This window comes from Apodemus sylvaticus, chromosome 1 (genome assembly GCF_947179515.1).
Source record: "Apodemus sylvaticus chromosome 1, mApoSyl1.1, whole genome shotgun sequence".
Lineage (NCBI taxonomy): Eukaryota > Metazoa > Chordata > Mammalia > Rodentia > Muridae > Apodemus > Apodemus sylvaticus.
Genome location: NC_067472.1, coordinates 98827208 through 98854641, shown reverse-complemented (window position 1 = coordinate 98854641; position 27434 = coordinate 98827208). Strand labels below are relative to the sequence as shown.

General features: G+C 44.8%; 1 protein-coding gene across 4 annotated transcripts in view; it reads left to right on the top strand.

The window, feature by feature from the left end:
• The window catches only part of Ppfibp2 (PPFIA binding protein 2), a 145910-nt gene that overhangs the window by 72975 nt on the left and 45501 nt on the right, over nt 1-27434 (top strand). For all 4 annotated transcript variants that reach the window (XM_052155293.1, XM_052155289.1, XM_052155284.1 and 1 more), the window contains 2 exons: nt 14768-14860; nt 18863-18976. In XM_052155293.1, the coding sequence (XP_052011253.1) occupies nt 14768-14860; nt 18863-18976 (207 nt within the window). The remainder of the gene's footprint in view (nt 1-14767; nt 14861-18862; nt 18977-27434) is intronic.

Sequence of the window (27434 nt, the reverse complement as noted above, 5' to 3'; positions counted from 1 at the left end):
GGAGGCAACGTGGGATCCAGCGTGAGGTTTAACGTGTTTTGAGAAGATTGTTGTAACTGTGATGTGGCTGGCGTATGGTAAGTTGTGTTGGGAACTCGAGGCAGCTGAGACATGATTAGAGAGTTGGATGGCTATTAGGAGTCAGCTAGTTACAGCCTTCATTTAGCTAAACCCAAGAAAGGCTGAGAGCATGGTGATTGCTGGTATCGCAGTGGTCGGGCAGCCTGGTCTTGAACCATTTTCTCTGTTTCTTGGTCCTGTCCCTTCATCAATCAGTTCTGCCAAATATGCAGAGAATGGTTGGTTCAGAATGCAACAAAATCCTGTCTGTGCTCAACTACTGCTTTGCAGGGAGTAGGGCATCCCAGCCACCAGAGAACATGTGGAGACAACCAGACATGTGACAAACATTGGCACCATCCTAAGCTTTTAAAAAGCTACACTCCTGATGAAAGCTAGGAAGCATACATACCATTTAGTCTTTGTTTCTTTATTTCTAAATTGAAGCTTTTAACTGAGAGAGTCTGTAGGTTGCTGTGTTCCTGGGAAAGTAGGGGCCACATCTGTACCCCTGTATGGATGCTGTGACTGGTCCTTTCTCAGAGGGTCTGTCTTTAGGAACCAGTTCTTCCGACAAGGTGGAATGAGATGGTTCTGTCTGCTCCAAGACACAGGATGTGAGCCCTGGTGCCCATAAAGTTTGCTGGTGGCCTCTGACCCAGGTGACAACTCCAGAAACCCCTCACAGGACCCATAGCAAATACATTTCCTTTGCTTGTAGGATTTAAAGAGTCATTAACAACAGGAAATCAAACATTGAATATTGGATGTATTCTGTGGTAGATTGGTTCCCTTCTTTACCTGAAATCCTTGTGCAAATTTTTTTATCTCCCCAAACCAGAAGATGCTCTTACTATGTGTGAATTTGGGCACGCGCCTCTGGGACTCAGCTTCAGTCTGGAGGAGGAAGTGCAGCCTCTTGAGGTCTCCGTTCTTCAGGCTCTCACCCCAGGCATCTTCAACCTGCCTTTTTCATTTCATGCTTCTGTAACTCCCCCAAGTATTATCTTTTCTGTTTTTATTTTTTATTTTTGTTTTTTATCTTTGAAGCTTTCTCTCAGCTGTCTTCCTCTGTAACCCCACCTTCTTTATCTGATTCTGTTCGGCCCTTTGTTTGCGACCGTTCCTTTACTGATCTAGTCCCGCTGGGGACCCTCCTGACCAGGTGTCCAGCTCCCACCACCTGTTCATGTGCTTGGGCAGAGAACATCTTTCTCTGACCTTATGATTTTGAATTCTTTCTCTTTGATTCTTCCTTGCATAGGAGGTAGTTTCCAGAAGAAGATATACACGTTTGAACTGTGAGCTAGTGTACATTGTAGGGGCCTTGCCCTTTGACCTCAGACAGGAGGTTAAACTAGTACCAGTCCCTCATTTACCAAGCCCAAGAAAAGTCAGAACAAAGTCAAAATGCACTGTGTTGAGATGCTGTTAGCAGGAAGGAGAAAGTGAAAAAGGAGAGAACAGTGGTTGCTAAGTAGGAGCTACTGGGAGCTCACCCTCCAGTTCATTCTTTGAACAAAGCCTAAGCACTAGGTAATTCCTGCTACAAGTACCCAGAGGCCCTCAGCCCCCTCAGCTGTCTGCTCCCTGACTCATCAACAGTTCCCATGTGTCCTGCACTGAGATCAGTAGATCCAACCCACATAACTATGAAGGAGTCTCTGGAGATTGCTCCCAGCAGTGTCTGTGGGACTGTCCCACTGCCCTCTGAGCAGGAGTTCATTTTCTCAGGAAGAGAACTCTAACAGTGGTGTGAGTCCCTTCACACTCACTGCTGCCTAACTTCAGCACCTGGAGTGTGTAGGATAATCACCCTACAGTCAGTCACAAAACAGAACTGCCTGAATGCGCCACACAGTTTACCTTAGTTCTAGTAAAATGTGAACACATTTAAGCCATAAGCATGAAACCTTATGCTATGCCATTGCAAACTCAAATGGTTGATCCAGTAGCGTGGCCACTTGGATCAGAAGAGCTGCAAAGACAGACAGACACGTAGGTACCTGACTTATCTTTCATTCATTTAGACTGTAGTTGTCCTTAAAGATAGAGCCAACAACTCCTGTGATAGGCACATCTACTGGTTAACAGCACAGACCATGGATCCAGACTCCCTGCATTCATATTTCATCTTTGGGGACATTGGGCAATGTATATAACTTCCCCAGAACTTCACTTCCCTGACTGTAAAATAGAAATGAATAATTCAACACGTGTAAAGTACTGAGAATGTATGTCACAGATGCTAGGTGAAGGATGATCAGTGCCATCATTTGACAACTCCTGGTTGCTCCAGAGCCACTTGCCCAGCCTTGATTCTAAGTAGGTTTTCCAAACCCGTGCAGCAGACAATAATGTGCAGTTCCTTAGGGGCTCCTGCTGATCACAGTCTTTTACGGGTGCTGACAGTTTCTAGTTAACATATTCAATAAACTTATCTACCAAGCTCCCCAGTCTAGTTTAGGATCTAGAATTTGGCCATCTCTGACTATCTGTACCCATGACTTCTGTCGTCTGTTCCTTACTGAGAGACACTGACCACTCTACCTAGTGGAATCATGTGAAGTGGCGTCTTGCCAGGGTCTTTGGTTGAGTGCCTAGTAGGTCCCAATAGCAGCATAGGGATTGGTAGTTTAATGGCTGGCAGCCCCCCCTTAGGCATTCTGTGACAGCTTTGTATTCCTGTCCCATCTTTTGTGGCAGCTCCTTCGTGTCTATTCTCAACTGATGTCATTGCTGACTTCATGGAGACAGGGTGAGGGACAAATTGAGATGACTCTTTCATTTTCCTTCCCTTCTCAAAGTATAACCATGTTCAACTGCTATTACTTCTAAATTTCTTCTGTTTCTAGCTAAGGGGTCTTCTTTCTTAGCCAAGGCTATCCCAGTGACTATTGGACCTTACTCTGCTCCAGCTCTTTCTATCTTCTGTTTCTTCTCTAAGTGGCTGCCTTCTTGCTTCACTGCACTTGAAGGAAACAGTTTTTGTCTTCCTTCCTTCCTTCCTTCCTTCCTTCCTTCCTTCCTTCCTTCCTTCCTTCCTTCCTTCCTTCCTCTCTCTCTCTCTCTTTCTTTCTTTTTCTTTCCTCCTTCCTTCCTTCCTTCCTTCCTTCCTTCCTTCCTTCCTTCCTTCCTTCCTTCCTTCCTTCCTTCCTTCCTTCCTTCCTCTCTCTCTCTCTCTCTCTCTCTCTCTCTCTCTTTCTTTCTTTCTTTCTTTCTTTCTTTTTCTTTCCTCCTTCCTTCCTTCCTTCTTTCCTTCCTTCCTTCCTTCCTTCCTTCCTTCCTTCCTTCCTTCCTTCCTTCCTTCCTTCCTTCCTTCCTTCCTTCCTTCCTTCCTTCCTTCCTTCCTTGACATAGTTTCTTTGTGTAGCCTTAGCTGTCCTGTAGACCAGGCTGGCCTTGTCTCTATTCCTCCTTCCCTCCACTTATGAGCACACTGTCATTGTCCCTACTGTTACCTTTAAAATTCCCCTCTGCAATGCCTCTGCTATATGTACTTCTAAAGCAACCTTTCTGTCCATTTCCTTCTGAATTTATTCTCATCTTTAAAGTCTCATGTAGCTCAGCCTTGCTTTAAACTAACCACTGATTGATGACTTTGAACTTCTGATCCGTCTTGCCTCTACTTCCCATCCTGCTAACAGGTATGTGCCACCACACCCTGTTTATGCAGTCCTGGGGATCGAGCCTAGGCCCTTGTGCATGCTGGGTGAGCACACTACCAAATAACCTACCACTCCAGTCCTTCCCTATCTTTACCCACTTGAGGGTCTTAGATAGAGGGCTGTTCTTTCCTATAAAGGCTTAGCTAAGAGGTACCAGGCAATTAACTATGGTGCCTTCAGAAAGCAAAAGCATAGTGTTCATTTCACCCCCGACTCCAGCACCGAGTGATGTTGCCCTGTCTCTGATGCAGATTTTAGTAATGAGTAACCTTGTCTACTGGAACTGGCAAGAAGAAGAAAGCCTTCAGAGTCCCCTCTTCTCCTCTTGGTTTTAGCATCAGCCTTCCACATGGTATTTGCATACATGTACAAACACCACTGTTCCAGCTTCATGCTTTGAGTTCCTTATATAGCCAGCTGCCTATAAAGGATGTGCAGCCGTAGCCAGAGCTGAGCTATGTTTATAACTATGGAAGAGATCATGGTAAATCAATGTGTGTTTCTCTCCAAAAGCATATTACCTGAAAGATGAGCTGGGAGCCTCATTTTACCTTTTGCTTGGAAAGCTTGTGGAAATCATGTCAGATCAAAGAAAGCCTGTTTGCTTTGGGAAGACTATTTTCAAGGGTGTTGCTGTTCTCCCAGAAGTCTTTTATTGCCTCAGACTTAATCCTGTAAGTGGGGCCTCCTCTACAAAGTCTATTCTGCCTTTTGAAGGTAGAATTTTATTCATCTCTTCCTATGTCCTTGCTGTTGCTGTGCACACAAAACTTTCTCTGATAGTATTTATTGTACCTTTTAAGATGCTCAGTAATACCTTAGTCATTGAGTAAGTCCATGAGTGAAGGATGATGACACAGATGCTGGTTAACCAAGAAGCTATTTAATTCATTACTTGAGGATCTGCTAGGTTTCCTAAAGGTGGATATTTATATCACTGGGTGATGAGAATTCCAACCAAATAGAGGAGGGCAAAAGGGTCAAAGTTAGGCTAGGATTGTCTTTGCTGGACTGTTGGTAGCTAGAGTCTACTTCCATTGTATGTTTGAATGGCCGTTTACCTCTGTACCAAAGATAAGATAGTAGATAGTAGAGAAAGTAGAAGTTTTTCTTGGGAGTACATGAGGTTTAAGACCTAAGGAAGCCAAGGAATGTGGGGAATGTTTTCCTATGTGCAGGGCTGTACCCATATTGTTTGGTTACCTTGGTAATATAGGGGTTGTTTTGTAAATATATCAACTGGGTATGAGTACCTCCTGGGCAGTTGTTCTTTTCCTTTTTGAACAGTTGTAGTTGCTGTGCAAAGAAGCTTCTTTCATAAAGTCTGAGAGCTAGTCTTTATCTATGGATAAAAGGATAGGTATTTAGGGTGAGTTAGGAATTGTATTAGTTTAGGACATTGACAATAGTAGGCTTTCCTCTTGGTTCCATGACCTCATCAGCAACACGGAGTTGGCCAGGTTTACGGTACCAGGCAGGAATTCCCTAAGGTCTGTGTTGGCTGTTTTTAGAGGCTTACATGGAATGGTTGTGTTTGGTACCTTCCTTTACTTTATGAGAAAATACCTGTTTCAAGCAATTTAAGAATGGGAAGATTTCTGTTGGCTCACAGTTTTCAGGTGTTGTCAGGGAAGATCTGTCGGTAGGAGAATGATGGAGCTGGTCACATTGCATCCAAAGTCAGGAAGCAGAGAGAGACGAACATAGTTAATCCTGATTACAATAAGAATTTCAATGACTAGTCATGAAAGCCTGAATTTGGAGGGCTGGGGAGATGGTTCAGGAGGAAATCAGCCTTTTAGGGAAAGCTCAAGGACCTGAGTTCAAGTTCTAAGAACTTAGGAACAGTCACTGTCCCCTTTCTGTTCAATCTTGGACCCCAGCCCAGGAGTGCTGCCCACGGTTAGGGTGGGTTTCCTCCCCCAGTTAACACAGGCTAGAAACTCCCTCATGGACGTATGAGAAATCTGTCTCCAAAGTGATTCTAGACCCTGTCAAGTTAATGGCGTTAACCATCACAGTATAGCTTTTGAGATTCAGCTATAGTTTTAGTGGCTTTGACATTTCTCCTGAAGCCCTGAAGCATTGTGACTCATTGATGCTTGACATTTAGGACTTGGCATGCTCTTCTGTCTAGGCAGCTTGGAAGTAATAACTTTTTTCTTTTACTTTCATATTCATCTTAAAGTATATGTTATCTAAATGGCTAATGAAGAAAGAATCAGGCATAGTAGTACCTGCTTCTAATTTGAGCACTCAGGATGATGAGGCAGAAAGATCATAAGTTCAAGGCCAGCCTAGGACTCTACAGCAAGACTTTGTCACAAAAAGTAATTTTTTCCCCCAAGAAACTGCCCAATGTGATATACTCAAAATCTCAGTACATTTACAGGCAAAGTGCTTTGATATAAGTAAACTAGCCTGACCAGTTGGAGCAGTGTGTGCTCTATAACAAGAATCTTGGAACTATAATCCAGGGCTTATAGGAAGCACTGAAGGAAATGGGGCTCCAACTTGCTAAGCCTGAACACCTTGATACTTGATATCAAGACAAGAAGATAGATATACTCTGACAACCTTAAAGAAGTAGCTTTCAAAAACAGCTCTTGACTCTGAAAGTGATGTGATGGCCAGACCTGATGAAGGTCTGGTCTGCCTTAGGGTTTTCCCATATTCCTTAATGTTTTCCTACACACCAATGATACCTCATATGGCATCTGCCTTGCTCCATTTGATCTAGAACTAACTCTGTCACTAAATTCAGTCAGATACAGCACTGATGGTAGTCTCTTGGATGTGCCAATCAAGGGATGATGCCAAACTGCTCTTACCCAGTATCCCTGAGAATATACCAGAGTATGTATTAAATGAGGCTGTGCTCTCCCAGTAGACACTGGACAAGCTATAACAGTCACATCTTTGGGATTCTGTTTCACCCCAGCCATGGCATCAAACACTCAAATGCCATCAAAATTCCGTAAAGAGCTGTGCATAGCTAGCTGGATCCCTTGGTCAGGATCCAGTAGAGGAGACAGGCTAGGGTCAAGCAAATATCAATAACCTACTATAGTTAGTGACGGCTTTGAAGAGGCTCCTGGGTGGGGGATGAGGGGGTGGGGGTGGTGGCGGCGGCATGATTTAGCTGGCTTAAAGTCTAAATTGGAACAGAAGTAAAACTCTGATTTTTTTTTTTTGAAGTGTGTATGTCTGTACACCTAGAAGCCCGAACATGATATTGTTAGATGTCATGCTGTCTCTCAATCTTCCACCTTATTCCTTTGAGGTAACATTCCTCACTGAACCTGGAGCTTGTGGGATTTTGGCTAGGCTGGTGGCCAGCAAGGTCCAACAGTGCTCCTGTCTCCACTTCATTCCTGCTTCCCAGACCTTGCATTGTAGGCATGTGCTCAGCCTTGCCTGCTCTTTAGATGAGTCCTGGGGATTTGAACCGAGGTCATCATGTTTTCATGGAAAGTTCAGTTTACCTACTGTGCCATCCCTCAAATTTCAGCTTTTATGACTACTGAAATTCTGACTATTTTTATAAACATGTATGTAAGTACAGAGTACTTAGAGTGCACAGCAAAATGTTTGTAAAGAGGAAAAAATTGTGGCCATGAAGATCTGACTCAAACTACAGGCACCTTCTCGGGGCAGTGGAAAAGTGACTGTGTCTTCAGCTGTGTGTGCCAGAGGCATGGCTCCAGTCCGTGGCCAGCAGTGCATTCTGTGTGGTCATTCGGGCCTTTCTTAGTTTCCTTTCCAGCATGAAAACTTTGGTTATTGTTCCTGTGGGCTATTTGTACAGATCTTTACAGATACTTCTTAGTTGTCCTGATCAGAAATACTGCCTCTTGTTCTCTTGAACAAAGTGGGAGAATTAATTAAAACTCTCAGGAGTGGGAATTAACAGCCTCTTAACTGAACCTTGGTCTCTGGGCTTAGTTAGACAAAGCCATTTAAATGATTTCCATATTCTTCTGAGCACTCAAGGGTTCTTTATAATGCTGAGGAATTAGGAAGGCTTCCTGCTTTAAAAAGCATCCTGTAATTCCCACATTCTTATGTATGGTAACTACCTAGGTGGCCCTCACTGCTCTTTGGACAATCATTTTTTTTTTTTTTTAACTGAATGAACTGGGTATCTGAGATGAGGTGACTTGCTTGAGATGACAGCCTGGCTCCTAAAATGTCCTGGTCTGTTCTCTGACAGCTGAGGAGGGGGCAGTAGGAACTCTGTGAATGTGGACTGTGGAAGTCCCCAGTGACTTATTAGGGTTCCTCTGCCTGGAAGTTCAGTTGGACAGTGAATGGGTGGGGCCCAGAGAGCCTGCAGCTTTTGTGTCTCAGAGCTCCCACACCTGCCCATGTGTTCAGCTGTGCAGGACATGCATGCTCTTTCAACATAGCCTTTTTAATAAGTAGGCTTATATTCTTATTTACCTATCCCTGTGCATCTCCCATTTCACCTGTATGTTTTGGTCTTTAGTGAGTTTTTTTCTTGTTCTCATCTACCTTTTTTTCTTATCCTACCCCACCCTAGTACATGCCTCTGGGTCAGTTTATTCTTGTATTCATCTCTGTCTTCACCTTCCTGGAGGCAGACAGGTGGTGGAGAGAAAGCCAGCCTTTCTACACACAAAGACTCACTGCCCATTTAATCCCAGTATACCTCACATAGACACGCCCAGAGCCACATATTAGCCCTTGATATGAAAATCCTGGTTTTAACTACAGTGGTTTTAGAACCGATTGCCTGGTTTTAAAAATTACCAGCCCAAGCAAATCTAGCAAAGGAAATCAGAATTCCTTTGTAATTCAGTATTACATGCAAATTGTAGGAATTCTTCCTATAAGTCTGTTTTTAGAGGAGTAAACTTCAGTGATCATGCTGGGGCAGATGTATTAGCAAGGCTTTTGGTTACAAATAACAGAAACTCAGTTTGAACTAGTGCAAGGACTAACAGGAAGGCTCAGGACATATCTCTTGCTTTTAGACATAGACAGGGAGAACACTTTCCTGGTTGTTTGTATAATTCATTTTCTCTCCTCTCTCTCCCTCTATTCCTCCCCTTCCTCCCTCCCTCTCTCCTTCCCTCCCTCCCTCCCTCCCTCCTTCCCTTCCTCCCTCCCTCCTTCCCTCCCTTTCCCTCTCTTTCTTTGTTCTCATTGATTCCTTTCTTCTTTCCTGGTGTGTGCGCCTCTCCTTCGTTTCTGTTCCTTTCTAACTCCACACCCCTGGCTACAGTGGAGGCCATGCTCTTGTCTCACACTAGACAAGTGATGAGTCCATTAAAGCCGAGTTGAGAAGTATCCTCAGCCAAGAGTAATTAATCCAAGCTTTCTTCATTTCCAAGGGGAAGTTGCATAGTCTGCGCTTCTCGCAAATCCGGAAGGTTTCTATTTGGAGACCTAAGTACCCCTGATAGACTCATTGCTAACTAAAAATGCAGTGTCCTAGAAGATGTAAAAAGCCATTTTATTTTTTAAGTTAGCCTTCAATTTCAAGCTTTCTGCGCAGGAGGAATTTATCCAGAGTAAATACTTGGGAGCGGGAGAGATGGTTCAGTGGTTAAGAACACTTACTCTTGCAGAAGAGTAAGGTTCTATTCTCAAAGCCTGCATAGCAGCTCATGACTGTTTGTATGTAACCCCAGTTGCTGGGGATCTTGACACCATTTTCTGGCCTGTAAGGGCACTAGACACACATGTGGTGCACAGACATATGTGCAGAAAGAATATTCATACACATAAAAAGTAAATAAGTTAAGCAATTCCTTAAAAAAAAAAAAAGACGATATGAGGGGTTTAACAGTAATCTGTTTGATCAGTGTTCTTGTATAAACCCAAACTTATCTTTATTCAGATACTACTTCTGCTGGAATCTTAATAGCCATTTATGTCCCTTTTGGACACATATAAACTTTGCTCCATTCCTCGACTGTTCTTTTTTTTTTTTTTTTTTAATTTTTTTTGTTTGTTTGGTTTTTTTGAGACAGGGTTTCTCTGTGTAGCCCTGGCTGTTCTGGATCTCACTCTGTAGACCAGGCTGGCCTTGAACTCAGAAATCCATCTGCCTCTGCCTCCTAGAGAGCTGGGATTACAGGCATGCACCACCACTGCCTGGCTCCTTGACTGTATGTAGCCTGATCAACTATCAGGATACATACATCTCAAGATCCCCAGCCCCAAAAAACAACAAAAAAACCACCATCTACATCTTCATGAAATCTGTCATATTGGTCTTTAGAAACAGCCTACCCTTAGGTTCAAGGTATGTGTTTGTTACCCCTGTTCAGCCCCTGTGGTCATAGCCAATCATAATGAGATGACCTTTAAGAGAAGAAGCACATTGTTCCTGTCTGCAAGGACGTTGGAACCTGACTCCCAAGGCTTAGGGAAGGTGCTGAGATGATGGCTCTCCTTCTTGTCTTGGAATTTGCCTGTAAGGCACCTGAGGTTTCTGTTAAAAGTGCACATGGAGGTCAGAAAGGGGCATCAGATTTCCTGGATCTGCAGTTAACAAGAGGTAAGATTTTAAATGTTGGTATAGGGAAATGAACCCGGATCCTCTGAAAGGAGCAAGTGCACTTAACCATTGAGCCATTTCTTCTACCTCTGAGACTGAATTTTATGGGACGGAGTCCCTGAGTACCAGTCTTTACTCTGGTTTTGAAAGGGACAGATGTGGTTTGTCTTTAACCATGATAGTGAAACTTTACAAGTTCTTGATGACAAGCATACAAGCAGTCTTTAGAGACCCTTCACTCCTTGTTCCGATTTAATTCAGTGACGTGAGGTGGGTGATGTGTTTTACTGTATATAGCGTTCCTTAGTTAAAATGCCAGGAATTTAGCAATGTTCTTCCACGGTCTAAGTTTCATACAGATGTGCCCCCCCCCAATATTTTTAGGTAATTACCTCAACTTACAGTATTAAAACAGTTTTTTCTTACCATTTATATCTATCAGTATGTCTGTCTATCATCTATGTATGTATGTATGTATGTATGTATGTATGTATGTATATATGTATGTATCAATCAGTCAGTCATACAACATGGTGCACATATAGATAGCAAAGGACAACTTTCGAGGGTCAGAATTTTTGCCTTTTACCGTGTGGATCTTGGGGATCAAACTCAGGTCAGTGGGCTTGGCAGCAAGCACTTTTACCCCCTGAGCAACTTTTGTCAGTCTAAGAAGAAGTATTTTTAAGAAACTCAGTCTCTTCAGGCTTTATCTCATCCCCACCCTTCTGTAGCTTCACTACTTCCCCAGAAGAAAACACTGCTGAAAAGCTGTGAGGCAGCCTGGAGGCGTGTCTGTCTTTCCTCACCACGGCAAAGCTGTGGAGTTGTGCTACATTTCGTCCTCATGCCACCGGGCCACTGTCGTATCTCGCTTTCCTCATTACCTATCCTGTATGCGTGTGCTAGGCGTAAATATGAGCCTCATGTTTTAAATGCTGCAAGTAAGTGCTTCATATTATGGACGAGACATCTTTTGTTTAACTACTCCCCTAGAGACATTTTCCAACTGTGGGAGTAGTCACTCAGTCAATAAAAAAATACCCAACCAAGTTTTATAGTTGAGCTATCCCAAAATTAAGCCCATACAACAAAATGCATACTAATTTACTACATAGTTACTTGAGCATATGATCTGCATGCTCCATAGTTCTTTATCTGTTATATGGGTGTAAAAATAATGTTCATATCATGACTTCATAGGAAGAAATACACAGAATATTGTGTGTGAAGTATTCTGAGCAAAGCCAGGCTTCTGCTATGCAAAGGCCTGCTATGTGAGGGTTCTGTGCTTGGACAATGCTGTGTTGGTCTGTCAGAGCTGCTGTGACCTTTGCTGTGTGTGTTTTCCTTCCATCTAATTTTGTAAACGTCCCAGAAAAGCAATGAGTTTTATTACTGAGCTCTGTTTACAGTTTCATCCTAGACATAGTTTATCCCATTACACAAAGTCTCTCTGTGAAAACACGAGCAATTCCTTCTTGCCCAAGACTAGGTAGCCCTCCCCTAGGTGGTCAATTTGATTTCTAGATAGTGAGATCTGCCAGGATCTCACTCTGTGGCCAAGCCTGGCCTCATGTGATCCTTCTTACTCAGTCTCCCAGCTTCCTGAGTGGAAAGCTTTTAACACATTGTGTTCCTTCTGCTTCTGCTGGCTGATAGACTGGACCTGCACCTGCAGTGATTCCTACTGTGTGCTGCAAACTCTGTGGCAGGCATTTTCTGTACTAACTGAACTTACAACTCTAACTTACTTTCTGATAACTTTTGGGTTAGTTAGTACAGATGACTGCTGCAGCGGGTGCCTGTACCTGGTATCATGATGAGTGACTGGTTTGAATGACTATTGTTATTTATTCAGCTGGTAGGCACTGTTCCCAGAAACCACCTTTGGCCCAGACAGGAGAATATCTATGCAAGAACCACCTGAGTTCTGTGAGTGCCTCCTGCCTAGCTTTCCTGGGTCTCTCTCACTGTCACTATTGGGGGTCAGAGTTCAGGCATTGTGTCAGTGGTACACAGTGTGGGAGAGTGATAATAGCCTTTACTATTTATGGACATGGGGATATGTGGCACACATTCGGGAGTCACAGAAAGATCCAAGACCAAAAGGCAGGAGAATGAGGTAGAATCCGGGCATCATGCAAACCGGTTTCTCATGGGAAGCCTTAATTGGTGGGTTTAAAGGGAGCAGATGTAAGATCCAGCCAGAGAGATAGCAGCCACCTTCAGTTTGCTGGCAAGTGTTTAAATAGTGCCTCTGCAAGAAGTGGTGGGAAAAGAGAGGCTTCCGAGTTATCTCTGGTCTCCAGTCAGAGGCATTCTGGTTTTGTAGAGTATTGCAAGCTGTCAGTGGTGACTGAACCTTACTGATGGTATGGGAAAGTTAGACTTGTATTTAAATAGATGTTAACAGCTGGGCCTGGTGGTACATGCCTGTGATCCCAGGACTCAGGAGGCTAAGGAAGGATCCTGCAGTGAGTTCAGGACCTGCTTGGCCTCCATGGTGAGGTAAAGGCCAGACTGAGATATATGGTACAACCCTGTGTCACACAAAACAAAACAAAAACAAAAATGGTGTCTTTTTTGGGGGGGTGGGTTGGGAGGTTGGGGGGGGGGTCAGTTCTTGAAAATCAAACTGACCACCTAGAAGAGGCCTAGTCCTGGGCAAGAAACAAAGGGAACACAAAATTGTAGCAGTTACTATGGGGCAGACTATAAATAACAGAATATAGAACAGTGGTCATGGGGATTTGCTAGAGTCTCCTTTAGCCCTTGGTCTTCTCTTATCCACTTCCTGTTGGACAAGTTGTGGCTCTCCGGATGGACAGTGTCATTTATGAATGTGGTTTTGACCTTGGAAGCAAACACGCATTATCATTTGGGTGACTTGTAACTTTGCCCTCTGTCTTCTGAAAAGGCCCATTATGAGCCTTTTATCAAGAGAATTTGTCCTGTAGCTAAGAGTTGTCTTCTTATCCAGTTCAGGAAAAAAAACAGTGCTGATTGTAACCCACCTCTGGCTGCTGGGGAGAGCTGCCACGGAGTACCTAGAGTATCAGCTACTCAAGCACCAGTGAACTGCCATTCACAAAGAAGCCATTGTGATAATGAAGGGCCTTTGTCTATGGAGTGAATGATTTTTTAACAGTGGATGAGATGGTGCAGGTTTGAGGCTGGACTGGAAGGAAGGAGAGTTACTGTGTCATCTAGTGTCTTGTGCCATCTTAACTGTGTCCCAGGCTCAGGCCCCTACTGTGCCTTCAACAGAAACCCAGAGCTTCTCTCTCTAGTGAGGCTACATTTTGCAAAACACTTAGTCCCCATGCTAGTCTAGGTTAGGAGTGGCTCTCACTTGCCCATCACCTGGAATGAAGGGCTCCTCTTCACAGATCGAGGTTGGAGAGCCCAGTCTACTAGTTGAAATGTAGGAGAAGATAAAGCTTCATGATAAGGTGGGGCCAACCCTAGGCCTCTCTGACTTGCCCTTTTGCACAATTGTGCTTTTCTCTGGTGATAAACACCTCCCCCAGGAATTGATCCCTGACACTAGACCCGCCCAGATTATCAGGATAACAGCTTTCCCACTGAGCTAGGGATCTACTTTTTCTGACAGGCACTCCTCTGCACAGCTGGTTGTGGACCTTTGGTTTCAGCCTTTTATTCAGCATGGGGGCAGTAAACTCAGGGTAGGGAGTGGGGGGCCAGCTGAATGCCATTAGGACCTCTTCTCCCAAGACCTGCCAAACCCTACGAAGTGACAGCTCCTGCATCTGGCTCAAGACACTTTGTAGGAGCCTCTCCTCCTCTACCACTTTGTACCCTTTCCCTTTTCTTCCTAGTTTCTAGTTACCATATGTTTATTATTCCCCTGTTTCACGTTCACTCTTTGAGATGCTCGGGTGTTATTTAGATTCCTTGCAAAACTGTGTCCTTGCAGCCTTTTGCTTGCAGCTTAGCACTGCTGAGACATGCTATGTGGCAGCGCTCTCATCATGGTTCTGTTTGGAGTGGACCTTGGCTTCCTTGGTTCTCTGTATGACTGTGGTGTTTAAGGTGTAGTGGATCTGCAGAACCCTGCAGGAAAAGTTGAGGAGTCCAAGATTGTTGCCCCACTTTCTCCCCCACATACGTCCTTGGCGAGTGGTGCTGACTCTAGTCTCCAGCCAGAGCAGACCCTTCACAGGCTGTGCTTCCAGCTGAACCAGACCCAGCATGCCCCAGCCTATCTGGTCAAGCCTTGCTGCTAGTTGGTTGGAAGCTCCCCGCAGTCCCTTGCAGCCAAGGGTGAGGTCATCAGGGGTGGTTTCACCATCTTCTAGGACACACCTTTAAGTGGCATGTGGTCTGGTCCTCTGAGCTGTCTTGAAATCAGGTTTCCTGTTCTGGGACTGGTTTTGCACACAGCATCACAGAAACTGTCCTTATAAATCGCACACATTGTGTACTACATTTGGAAGTGGGCAGTGCTTTTCTAGCCTTTTAAGTGTGTTATTTTCCCCCTCTTCAGTCCCAGGTAAATCACCACGGTGCTGCTAGTAATGAAACCTACCAGGAACGCCTGGCACGGCTAGAAGGAGATAAAGAGTCCCTTATACTGCAGGTGAGTCCTTTCTTCTGTGGCTTTCCCAGGAAAGGTATGCATAGTGGGAGTCCTCTGTTGGAAAGTGTTGTGAATCCATTCATTTATCTCGTGCTGCTGAGCATCTACCTCTGCACACTTCAAGCCCTGTGGGCAGGCAGAAACAGGGTGCCAGCGATGAGCAACATGGGCTCAGTCGTCCAGGAGCCTGTAAGTCTGCTAAGCGAGATGAGTACATCTTGTGTCACTAATAAAACAGCCTTGAGTGCTGCAGGCCCCAGGGAGCAGGCTAATGGAAGCAGGTCCGTGAGTCTGAAGCTGGATCCAGACATGTCACTTGGGTGCAGACCCCCGCTCTGGCAGCATGAGCTAGGCCTTTGCTGGCTCTCTTGCCTCTACAAGAGGAGCAGAGCTTTAAAACTTTTTATAGAGAGAGGGCACCAGAATAGCCTCTGGCTTTCAAAAGCCCATGTTCCTTGGTAGGATATAACATTGGATGTTCTTCTAGAGAGCTTATACTGCACCAAGAACTCTTTGTTGTGTTATTCCTCAAATGCACAAAAACATTTAGCAAGTAGTTATTAAGAATGGGCTCTGCATCACATATGAATAGACAGTTTGGAGAATTAGAGATTAATGTCCTAATTTCAGCTTCTTACAAAGCTTGAAGGATGATGATGAAGTCTGGAGATGGAGGCTAGGGATGCAGTTGGTAGAATGCTTGCCTAATATGCATGCATCCCCTGGATTCTCTCCCCAGTGCACTGGGATGCTGCACACCTGTACTCCCAGCGTTTGGGATGTAGAAGCAGGAGGTCCAGAAATTCAGGGTCATCCTAAGCTACATAGAAGGTTTGAGGGATGTGAAGGCCCCCTCATCCCATACACACACATCTAACACAAATGACTTGCTGTGAAGTGGAGGAATAGGGGGCAGTTGGGGTCTGGCATTGGCTCCAGGCTGTGGCCGTTAGTTTGGAGCACTAGGGATGGTGAGTGAGTGAGATGGCAGTGTGCTCATTTCTTTCTCATTTTATTTTATGCTTTCATTTTATTTTATAAACATAAGATTGATCAGTTCTTGTAGAAACTGGAAATTCTGAGAATATAAAGAAGCAGATTAGGTTAATATCTGTTCTTTAGTCATGCTCTTCTCACCTCCTTTAAAATGATTGAGCTCATACCAAATATACACTTCTGTGACCTAGTTTTATTCTTTTATTTGTTTTATTGACTTTTAAAATAATTAAGCCATTATAAAGTAATTGAATATCTGGATTTGTCAGACACTGGCTTAGGATCCTGTGGATATATCAGTGAATAAAATAGTGTGTGTGTGTGTGTGTGTGTGTGTGTGAGAGAGAGAGAGAGAGAGAGAGAGAGAGAGAGAGAGAGAGAGAGAGAGAGCATAAACCTGAGCCAATACCTAAATATTTCAGGTAGTGATAAGTACCATGGAGAAAAATAAACGGAGATAAGCGGTGTGCAGTCAGGAGCTCCCTGGCAGGAGGAAGTAGGGAGGGCGCCATAGATACCTGGAGGAGTGCATTCCAGGCAAAGGAGATGGTCAGCTCAGCCACACACAGAGGTGGCTTATGCTTGGGGTGTGGACTGACAGCGAGAGGCCTCTTTGGCTGGAGCCCTGAAAAGAAGGGATGGAAACCCCCTTAGTGGGTAACAGGGGCCTGCTTTTATAGCTTAGGTCCCTTGAGGTATATGCATTTTGAAACATCTTCCCCAAGACATGATTCACGAAAGACCGTTCAAGTTAGAATTATGTAGCAAGGAGTACGAAATTGCAAACTTTTGAACTAGGACCCTCCATGATTGAAACAACACATTGCTATTTAGAGGGGATTACAATTAGTGAAGAAGTCTCAGGTAATAGTGCTCCCTTTCACAGCCATTTCTGTTCTTACCTAATTCTTGACTAATTCCTGTTTAAATAATCTGAACACAGTGGAAGAGCTGTTGACTACTAAGGGTGAAAGTCGACCCTTATGGTTTCTGTTCTGCCAGGAGCTGTATGTAGGCAGACCATCAGCAACTCTTCCATTCTCACTTCTGCCCTGTTCAGGAGTGGCCTATGGAGATGGTTGGGGGATACTCTGTAGGGCCTGGCCTCTTGTGTAATCCACATTACAGTTGAGTCAAATGAAGGAGTTGGAGGAAACCTTGGTCCAGAATAAGTTTTCCAGAGTTTGTTTGTAGAAGAGCAAGATTCATTTCTGTTCCCTCCCAGAACCTAAAATTATGTTTACTATAGGGCTCAAAAGTATTTGTTCTCATAAAATGAAGATAAAATTCAAAAATCTTGAGTGCCAGTTTCTATACTTCCTGACTCAACAGTAGCGTTGACCTGAGGTTCAGAAGTTCCCCTGCAGTCTATGTCTTTGATCTTCTGTGAAGCTGACCTGGGTGGCCTTTACTGTTCCATACCCCTTCACCAGCTGGTCCTTAAATGTGGTGCAGCTTTATAAATTTTAATCTTTGTAGTAGGACCAACCACAAAACACCTTCCCAAACAGAAACCCCAAATTCCAGAAAGTACAATCACTTCCCAGAATCCCACTCTTTTGAAAAGGAGTTTCTAGTAGAAAAGACCAGTGCTGCTGAGTGTATTCAGTAACAAGGACCGAAACCAAGCAAAACAACACAACTAGAGACACGGCTCAGCAGTTAGAAACACTAATGGTTCTTCCAGAGGACCTGGGTTCCATTCCTAGCACCCACAAGAGCCCACATTCCAGGGTATCTGATGCCCTCTTCTGTCCTTGAAGATACTGTGCACATGCAAACATATATGCAGACAGAAGAACCATATACATAAAATTAAGAAATATTAACAGTAAAATAAAACCATACACCAGTTTGTTGTTTAAATGGACCTGGTTGGTAGAAGGAGCCCATCTTTGGATTATTGGAATGTCAGCACACTCTTCATCTGGTACAAGTGTCTCAATCATTCACTCATTATTTGGGTCTAGAAGCACAGTGTATATAGTCGGCATACTTTTCTGTATCTTCTAGAATGGGAACTTTCTAAATCATAAAATTCATTGAAACACTTATAAATGAACTTAGATGAACTTCTTCATGCTTCATTAACCATTACAGAATAGGCAATTAACTAGAATAACCTATATATAAAGGACCATGTCTTCAACCAAGAAGGTCCTGATTTATTATTCATTGATTTATTCCTTTCTGGAAGGTCACCCATGATTTTTCATCTTTCTGTATGGAACTGTCTATAATAAATAAAACATAGAAAGGATCCTAGGGGTCATTTGGCTAATAGAAAAGGCTACCAAAAACAGTTACAGTATGTTTATAGGGCATAATCAAAATGCCTTTGTTAATGTATTTTTCTTAGTATTTCCATAGACAGTCAGAAAAATGCCTTCTGCTACATGTGTGCAGTGTGGCTTTGGTGCTTGTATGACTTAGAGTCATGTTTTGACCTGTAAAGCACAGAAACCTTTCTGGAGCCAAGTTTTGTCAGTGCTAATACATGCCCTTTACGTCCTACATTCCTTAATTGCTTCCAAACACTGGCTTGATAGGTGAGCAGTCCCCACACCCGAATGAGAGAGGTAAGGTCATTGGTTGGTTTCCATAAAGGTTTGAATTGCTCTTCCCCATGAGGTGGCAGAGCCCTGCCAAGAGCTGAGATATGCCTTGAAGACAGGCTGGCTTATTAGAGGAACAAGGAGCAGGAGTCCAGCCCAGAGGCAGCTCTCTTGTCTCTTGGGTAGCTGCTTTCCTCTTGAGTCTGTCAAGAGCAGGAAATGTGACCAGGGCTATTTAGGCAGTGGCTAAGATTCCCTGGTAAGGTGAAATTCTAACTGCAGTTGCCTTCCTCTGGGACACTTCCTCAACCCCACTCACCTAAAAGAGAGGCCTTCTGTCAGGTGAGTGTGAGTAGGTTGCTTTCAAAGCTTACTTACCAAACAGTGAGGACTTCCCTGCCCCCACCCCTACCAGTCCAGATCCTCCACTATTGTTTATGTTCTATAACAGGTGAGCGTCCTTACAGATCAAGTGGAAGCCCAAGGAGAGAAGATTCGGGACCTTGAAGTGTGTCTGGAAGGTCACCAGGTGAAGCTCAATGCTGCGGAAGAGATGCTTCAGCAGGTACGGGCAGGTGGAGTGGAGGGCTCGGGCCTGAAGCAGCTCCGGAGTTAAATGCCCCTTTATGGGTTCCTTCTTACTCTCCCATGGTGCCTGGAGGTGGGGTTGGCTGTGCACTGTGCAGTGTTTAGACAGCAGGTGAAACCAACCTGAACACTGAGGGCGGGGTGAGGTGGGGCGGGGCAGCCCATTGGGGAAAGAACTTGTTGAGCTGGTTAGACAGAGTCCCAGGAGCATTTTCTGCAGGCCATGTCACCTTGTCTTATCATAGAAGCTGCCATCTGCTAGGTGGTGGCATCTGGGGTTGTAGAAAGTCAACTTGTCAGCGTATTTTTTTGTACTCCCCCCTCTTACTGTATTTCTCCCTCTGTAGTTTCTTCCAATTAAAACCTATCATGCAAATACCATTTTACTGTAATTTAGTAGACATCAAAAAGGAAGGCAATAGTTAGCTAGCTGCTTTCATACTTTGTAAGTAGAGCCCTCTACTTATGTCCTTTTGTTGATTCCAGTGTACATGTACATGATTTGCAAAGTTATAGTCCTATGGAGGGACAGCCTTGTCCATAGACTAAAATTAAATAAGACATGGCAACTCTTTTCCATTTAAAAATGTAGCTGTGTAGCTATCTCTGCTACCACTTATATTAAGTAGTGATATCAACATTGACCTAACCATTCTTCATTCTCCAGATAGTTGTATCATTGTAAAAAGTGAGCTGTGGCTCTTTCAGAGGGGCGCTGAGTTGTGGTGGGGAGCCCTCAGGGTCTGACGAGCACACCACTAGGCTTTCGAGTCAGTCTGTTTATATTGTTATATCGGTTTCCTATGCTTCACTCATCCTCATGTTCTTGGCTATTTTGAAAATTACACACACTGGATGATTATGTGTGCGTGCTCTGTGGACGTTTACATGGTGTGCTCTGTGGACATTGACAGGATGATTCCTGCCATGGGGAAGAATCTCACCTTCTGTTCCAAGAAGGAAAACCTTCCCTCAAGACGATCACATTGACCTAGATGACTGATCATAATCCTTTCCTCAAAGCTCCACTGTCTTGTCTTGTTTTTCTAACTGTCAAGATCAGCCTGTGAGCACAGGCTTCACATTCTACTGCTGGCCTGCTAAGTGGCATAGTTTCTGGGTGTGTTAGTTTTGTGTGGATGCATTTGAAGAATTTAGGGGGAGAAAAGGTGAGTGAGTGCCTCAGTGGACATGCTTTTATAAAATTTAGTTGCAGGAGCTTGGATGTTGTTATTAATTTTCTGTCTTTTCATTCCTGATTAATAAATTACACTACTCTGTCTCACTTTGGTTTTGTTTAGATTATATACCATTTTTCTTACTTAGATTTTTTTTCCCTGAGAAATTATGATTAGGAACAGAAGATCTTTTTATGGAAGAGAAAAACCAAATCTTGGTTTTTGAATACCTGGACAAGACAGTAGTCCTATTGGGAAACAATACTGCATGAAGCCCATGTGGATGGAGTTCTCAGGTCTGCCTGAGGTGTGTGTGAGAGGGTAAAGAAGATGGTAGACTATATTGTAAACCGTTCAGAAAGATACCATGAAAAGTGACTGTGTGAGAAGACATCAGAGGGCCGACGTTTCGGGAAGGTGGTACCTGGCTAGAAGCCAACCTCTGGGGCTAGGAGGCTGGAGAAGAACTGCATTGTAGTACTGGAGCTGTGTGCCTCACTGGGCTGACTTTCTGACTGCTCTACTTCCTGTTGTGGCAGAGCTTCTGTCTGTCCAGGAGCTCAGTGGAGGGAGGTGGCCAGCACTCCTGGGCAGAGGCTGGCTTACCTGACAGCGGTGTCATGTAGAAAGCTGTCAGGCTTTGAAAGCTCTACGTTATTAGCTTTTTTATCCTAGTCCTAATTCCCATTGCTCTCCCATGTATGAGTAAGGTATCAGGCATTGACTTGCTACGCAAGCTTGTCAATCATCGTCTGCTATAATTTGGAGAAAGGGTAACAGCATTTGTCCCTTCTAGAACTTGACTAAGTTCTGTGTCTGTGACTTTCAGTCCAGCCTCTCAATCTTTAAGAGTAGCATTTCATAAAGATTACACTTTCAAATTGTAGGATGCATTTGAGCCTCAGCTCCTACTAGGTGTTTGTTGGACTTGGTGGTTCCAGCACTGGATCTCAAGTTCAATGCTGCAGTTGTCCTGGAATCTGCTTGACACTGTTTGTGAAGACCCTTAGATCTTGCACCACAGTGCTGGTGCAGTGTTGTTTACAACCTGGAGTGCGTATATGGCCTGTGAGCTGGGGGCAGGTACAGACTTGCTCCGTCTGGCTGAGATATCCTTGGCTGCAAGGCTCTTGGCTTCTGGTGGTTGGAATGAGAATGACTCATGACCTAGAGGCAGAGAATGGACACAATTGCTTCTTTCTGCCTGTCCTGCCAGACCTGGCCCATTGCTCTGAATGAGATCTTTCTCTTGTCTCCAGCAGAGCCTTCTGTTTGCCTAGAACCCAGAACTTCCCAGGGAAGTTGCTGGTCCAGATAACACTACACACTAATGCATCCTGTCTAAAGGTAACAGCTGTTTTTGGTGCTAGTTCAGTACCTTTGTGAACCCAGTAATGCAAGATAGTCTAGTTTTGTTATTTTACACAGAGGTAAACATTACAGATTTAAAGATATCCTAAAAATATTTCAACTCATTTCAATTTTGAAATGTCCTGTGTGAACCTCAGAGTAAGTAATTGTAGGTTGTGCCTGGCCTGGAGACCTAGTCTCCAATGTGTGCTCTAGACTTCGCTCACCTACTGGCTATAATAGCACTGGGAGACTATCTTAGTTACTCTTCTGTTGCTCTGATAAGACAACACAACCAAGGACATTTATAAAAGAGTTTATTGGAGGTCATATTTCCAGAGGGTTCGAGTCAAAGATCATCATGGCTGGGAACATGGCAGCAGGCAGGCGGCCATAGTGCTAGAACCGTAGCCTGAACGCTTACATCTGATCTACAGGTTTTAGGCAGAGAGAACTAACTAGGAATGGTGTGGGATTTTGAAACCTCAAAACCAACTCTGGAGTGGCACACCTCCTCCAGTAAGATCATACCTCCTAATTCTTTGGAGACAGTTCAGACACCTAGGGGCCAAACCCATGGGGGTGGGGTGGGGGTCACTCATTTAAAGCACCACAGGGACTTATTACCTTGATGCAATCAATATGCATAGTCCAAAACCCATGTGTTGTTCAGTTCCAGCAATTCCACTGAGCTGTCCTTTCCTAAAGCTGGTGTTCCAATGTCAGACTTATTCCAGGAGCTCAGGAGGAAGAGGTTATCCACTCACCCAACTCACGGGCAGGCCTCCTCAGATGGCCTGAGACTGGCCCCTGCTCACTGGGACTGCCCCCCTGCCAGGTGGCGTATCTAAACACCGAACTCATCCAGTCTCTAGGAGAAAAAACAAAGACCTCTCTTGGTATTAGATAAACCAGAAGTAGACAGAACTGACTCAGGGCCAGTTCCACCTCCACTTCAAGTACACTTGAAGATACCTTGGAAAGGAGGAGGGATGCAGATTGTCCTGACTTTGTGAAGCCATCTTCCTGCTCTGAGAAATAGGGGGCAACATCTGTATGTTTCAAGCCTCCAGCCCCAGGGTTCATGTGAAGCTGACTGAGGTGTGGAGTGACTGACTGGGAGTCAGTGGGCCTAGATGTTATTGATCTGGGAAGGTCAATAAATGTTTTTTTTTTTTTGTCTTTTGATTTATTATTGTTATTATGGGTGATGCTAGGCAAACACTACTGCCACTGAGCTCTGGCTCTCTGCTTTTCTTTCTTGACAAGAATAGGGATGAAGTCTGGATTCCAAGTTGTATATCTCTGATACTTCCTCCTAGGAGAATAACCTGATGGTGAGGGGCAGAGTGACGGCCAGGCAGCACACACGATGGCAGGTCCTCCCCTCCGCAAGCACAGAGCTCTTTGGAAACTTCTTCCAAGGCAGCATGGACGTGATGGAGAGGGTTGTGCCAGTGAGAGGAAGTCCTATTGAGTTAGAACGTTCTAGAGAGAAGCAGGAAGTACCCAGACCTCAAGACAAAGCCAAAGGCTGCCCATGGAGGTGCCTTAGCAGTTACAAAGTTGTGTACAACTGTCCCAGCTTTGTTAAAAACAGATTGTCACACAAATGGCCAGTGTATCCTAGGACACTGTGCAAGGGCTTTAAGGCCTAGGCACAGGCCCTGTAATATGCTAAGGAATGAAGATTTGTTTTGTTTTGTTTTTAAATATAAAAGAATAAGCTCCACACATGATCTGGAAGGCAGAAGTATCTGTCTGAGGAAGTGAGACGAGGAAGTGAGGCAAGGAAGCAAGTCAGGAGTGAGAAAAATGTTGATTAATTCTCTAAAACCCCTCAGAGATTTTAAGACATGAACACCTCGTTTCTTCAAGTTTATCTTACTTGATGTTGTTTGTTTAGACATTAGTACAGATGGCACATCGTCCCATGTTGCAGGTGAGGCTGTGGTTTCAAAGAGACTCAGTCAGTAGGAAATAAGGCCAGAGTAGGTTGTGGGACCCATTTTCTGCAGGGTTCCTCATGAGCCTGGCTTCCTGGCAAGGCCAGAGCCTTTGACTTCAAAGGGCAAAGGGACAGGGTTCTGCTTTCTTGTCTCTCCACAGCCTGTTCTTTCCTTCTGGTTTCAGGTTGCCAGGGGGGCTGCAATCCCTGTCATTGGTCAGTAATTCGCTGGGTCATGTTCCACTCTTAAAGATGGAGGTAATTGCTTCAAGATGTGGCCCTTTATGGAGAGAATGAGTTGAAAGGCAGATCCCCCCCCCCCCCTTTTTTTTTATCAGCTCCAGTCAGGACCTGAGCCTTGGGAGAAAGGAAATGGCTGATTGCCTAAACTAAACTCTTTCATCTCTGAGAGGGGAGACGCCTGTGTGCTTCTGGAAGAAGTTAGTGGTGTTGGGGAAAAGAGAGGGGCAAGTGGTAATTTTGTTCATTCTTTTCTTTTTCTGAAGATCCTTACTCAGTTTTACAGTCCTCACAGTCAGTGAAATAAGCCGTCCACACCCCTCTGTCCTCCTCCTTGCTCTCCTTCCTTTAGATTTCAGGCAACCGGATGGAGCAGGAAGCACAGAGCTGCTTGGGAAACTTGGTCCCTCTGCCCTCAGCTGCTGCCTCTTTCCATCCATCTTGGTAGCTGCAGGACAATAAGCAATAACCTTGTAGGTAGGGAAGCCTGGGCACATTTGCTGCTCCAGACAGGTGGGCTGCATCCAGAGCTGACACCAGTGCTGGAGTGACAAGCTAGCAGGGACACAAGGACATTTTCTTTAAAGTAGACAAAGGTAAAGGCAGCAAAGGAGATGGGAGAGTAAAATGCATGGCCAGAGACACCTGGTACAGGGAAGATGAAGCGGCAGGCAGCCATGTCTGCTGAACTGATGCTGTGGAATCTATAAGAGGCCAGAACTATAAGCCATGGCTAAAGTTTAGACATCAACTCCCAGAAGTAAAACTGTGTTTTCTCCCTACTTAGGTGAAGGCAGAAGGCAAGCTGCAGGCAGTCAGACATCTTGTTGAGGAGTGAAAGGAAGAGAAGGCATGGGGGAAGGGGTAGGAGAGAGTGTTCTTTCTCTTTCCATCATACATGCAGGCGTGCACACTTACACACACACTTACACACACACACACACACACACACACACACACACAGCGAGCATACATTGACTTATGCAGAGACAGGACAATGGTAGTGGTAACCTTACGGCCAGGGAGGCCAGAGGCTTCTTTAGAATGTCAGAAATGTGGTCATGTTTATAGCCCAAGGAATGAGAGCTGATGGTGAGGACAAGATTAAATGCCGGCCAGAGTGCATGATTGATGGTCCTGTCCCAGACCAGCACCGAGCATGGTGGGAACTCCTTCCAAGGCAGCACAAAGGTGAGGGAGTGGCTAGGTCCCAGGGAATGGGAGTCTCTCTGAGTTACGAGCACGAGGAAGATCAGGGATACCACCAAAGCCTACTGGTTACCTGCCAAGGTAACTGATATTCACCAAGTTGTGTCAGGATGGGCAGAGATGCGCAGGTCAGTCACAATGGGACATTTCAGAGACAGCCTAGAAGCATTATATTCATGTTCTCTTTCTTCCTCCCCTCCCCTCCCCTCCCCTCCCCTCCCCTCCCCTCCCCTCCCCTCCCCTCCCCTCCCCTCCCCTCTCCTCTCCTCTCCTCTCCTCTCCTCTCCTCTCCTTCCCTTCTCTCCCCTCTCCTTTCTCTTCTCTCTCTGTCTCTCTGTCTCTGTCTGTCTCTCTTGTGGGGAGGGAGGAGGGGAGGGCTGCAGGGTCAGTATAGCGAAATCTGGCTTCCCCCTCTCTCAGACTCGCAGTGATAGGGTTACAGATGTGTGTCAACACATTCAGCTTTGTGGAATAGAAAATAGATCATGAAAATGAGAGAACTTGACAGAGACAATGACAGCATGCAGTCTGTCAGACTAGTGTTAGAATGAAGTGTGTGTGTGTGTGTGTGTGTGTACACGTGCGCGCGCGTCTTAAAGACATAGGAGAGGTTTGGAACTGAGGAGAACTAGCCAGGAATAGTAGAGGTTTTACCAGACAGTGTTGGCAGATAAGCTGTAATCAGATATGGTGAGTTTGTATTGAAACTGATGTGTATGATTAAATGACTTTCAGTAGCAATGCTCAGGTCATCGGGAGTGGAAACAAATAAAGGCTGAGATTTGGCTCCACCTGGGCCCTCGTAATTAAAGGCCATCAGGTCTGGGGCCTGGGGGGACTGGGGGAAGGATTATTCTGATGTAGATATGAATACAAATGAAATGACAAACCTTGAAGTACAGAGTGGCCAGGGAGACAAATATTGCTAAGGAAAGTTGATAGACCAGGAAAACAGGGAGTTACTAAGTAACCAGTGGACACAGAAGAAGAAATTCTAGGTTGAGGGAGCAAGAGGGCTAGTTGAAAAGGTCAGACGAGAGAACCCAGGAGCTAAAGAGTTAGGAGACAAAGCAAACACATTCTGGGCGCAGATGAGGACCTGGTTGTGACCCTGACGCTGAGAAGCAAAGCCGCCAGGAGCTGAGGTTGGCGTGAAGCTGAACAGAAGGTCTGTGAGCAGATATATAGGACGGAAGAGCAAGCAGCCGGCCACTCACCAGGATGCTGAAGCTGCTGAGGAGACGCAGAGCGCCTAATGTAGGTAGAAAAGCCATCGACCAGAAGACGATGCCTGTGGGGAGTGGGAGCTGCCTTGCGTATGGATATTTGGGAAATGTGCTAGACCTCAGCAGCACTCCCTTAGCATACACGTGAGTGGTTGATGGGAACAGATCTTGAGGCAGGCCTGATATGGGAGACAGGCATTCTCTGTGAGCTGGGATGGAGGCAGTCCCAAGATGGAGAGATGGATGTTCTGTAAGCTGGTGGGGACAGAGTGGTCTTCGTCTGAGATGACTGGGGAGAGGGGAACATACCATGTCAAATCCTCATGTTGGAAGTAGGGGGCAGCAGTGATGCTGCAGGACAGCTGACACCTGGTATATACTTTGGAGAATCTGGTTCCTAAGTGCCAGGGGCCTTGCTGGGTCTTGAGATAGAGAACTGAGCTAGGTTGGTTTAAACTTGTTGAAGGCTGACTTTTTTTTTTTTTTCCAACAACAACAATCAGCATTAGAATTATTTTTTTCTATTTTTTGGTCTTTTTAGTAGCTGTATTCATTGTATGCAATGGATCTCATTATGACATCTTCACACACACACACACACACACACACACCACACACACACACACACACACACACACACACACACACACACACAATGTAATCTTATTCCCCATTAGCCTCTCCTGTTCCACTTCTGATCCCTTTCCTACCAGCTTGCATTTTAATGTTTCTCTTTTTATGATCCAATGAGTGTTTCCAAATCTTTTTGTAGTGTGGCCCAGGGGCTCGCACCCATACCTGGTGTACTCCTTTCCCCCTCCCCGCCCCTCCTGTAAATTCCCTCTTCCCTGTGCACAGCTTCAGCTTGCTTCACAGCATGCACACACATATCTTTCTGTAGCTATATACAATCTAGGTCTCAAACTGAGAGACAAAAAAATGTATGTTTCTGAGACTGATCTAATTGTTTAATATGATTATTTCCAGTTTTTATGAGTGACATAACTGTTCTTCTTTATGGATGAAAACATTTCTGTTGAGTTGTGTATACATTTTTTTTTTAAAATCCATTTGTCAGTCAATGGACACCCATGTTGGTTCTGTGATATAGCTGTTGTGAACAGTGCTGCAGTGAACCTGGCAGTACAGTGGATCTCTGTGATGTGTGGCTTTTTGAGCCCAACAGTAATTGTTCATGATGAGAATAAGGCAAGGATATCAACAAAAGACTGGAAAGAGATGAAAACACTAGGGAGCCTGTAAAGGCTATACTATCAGTGAACT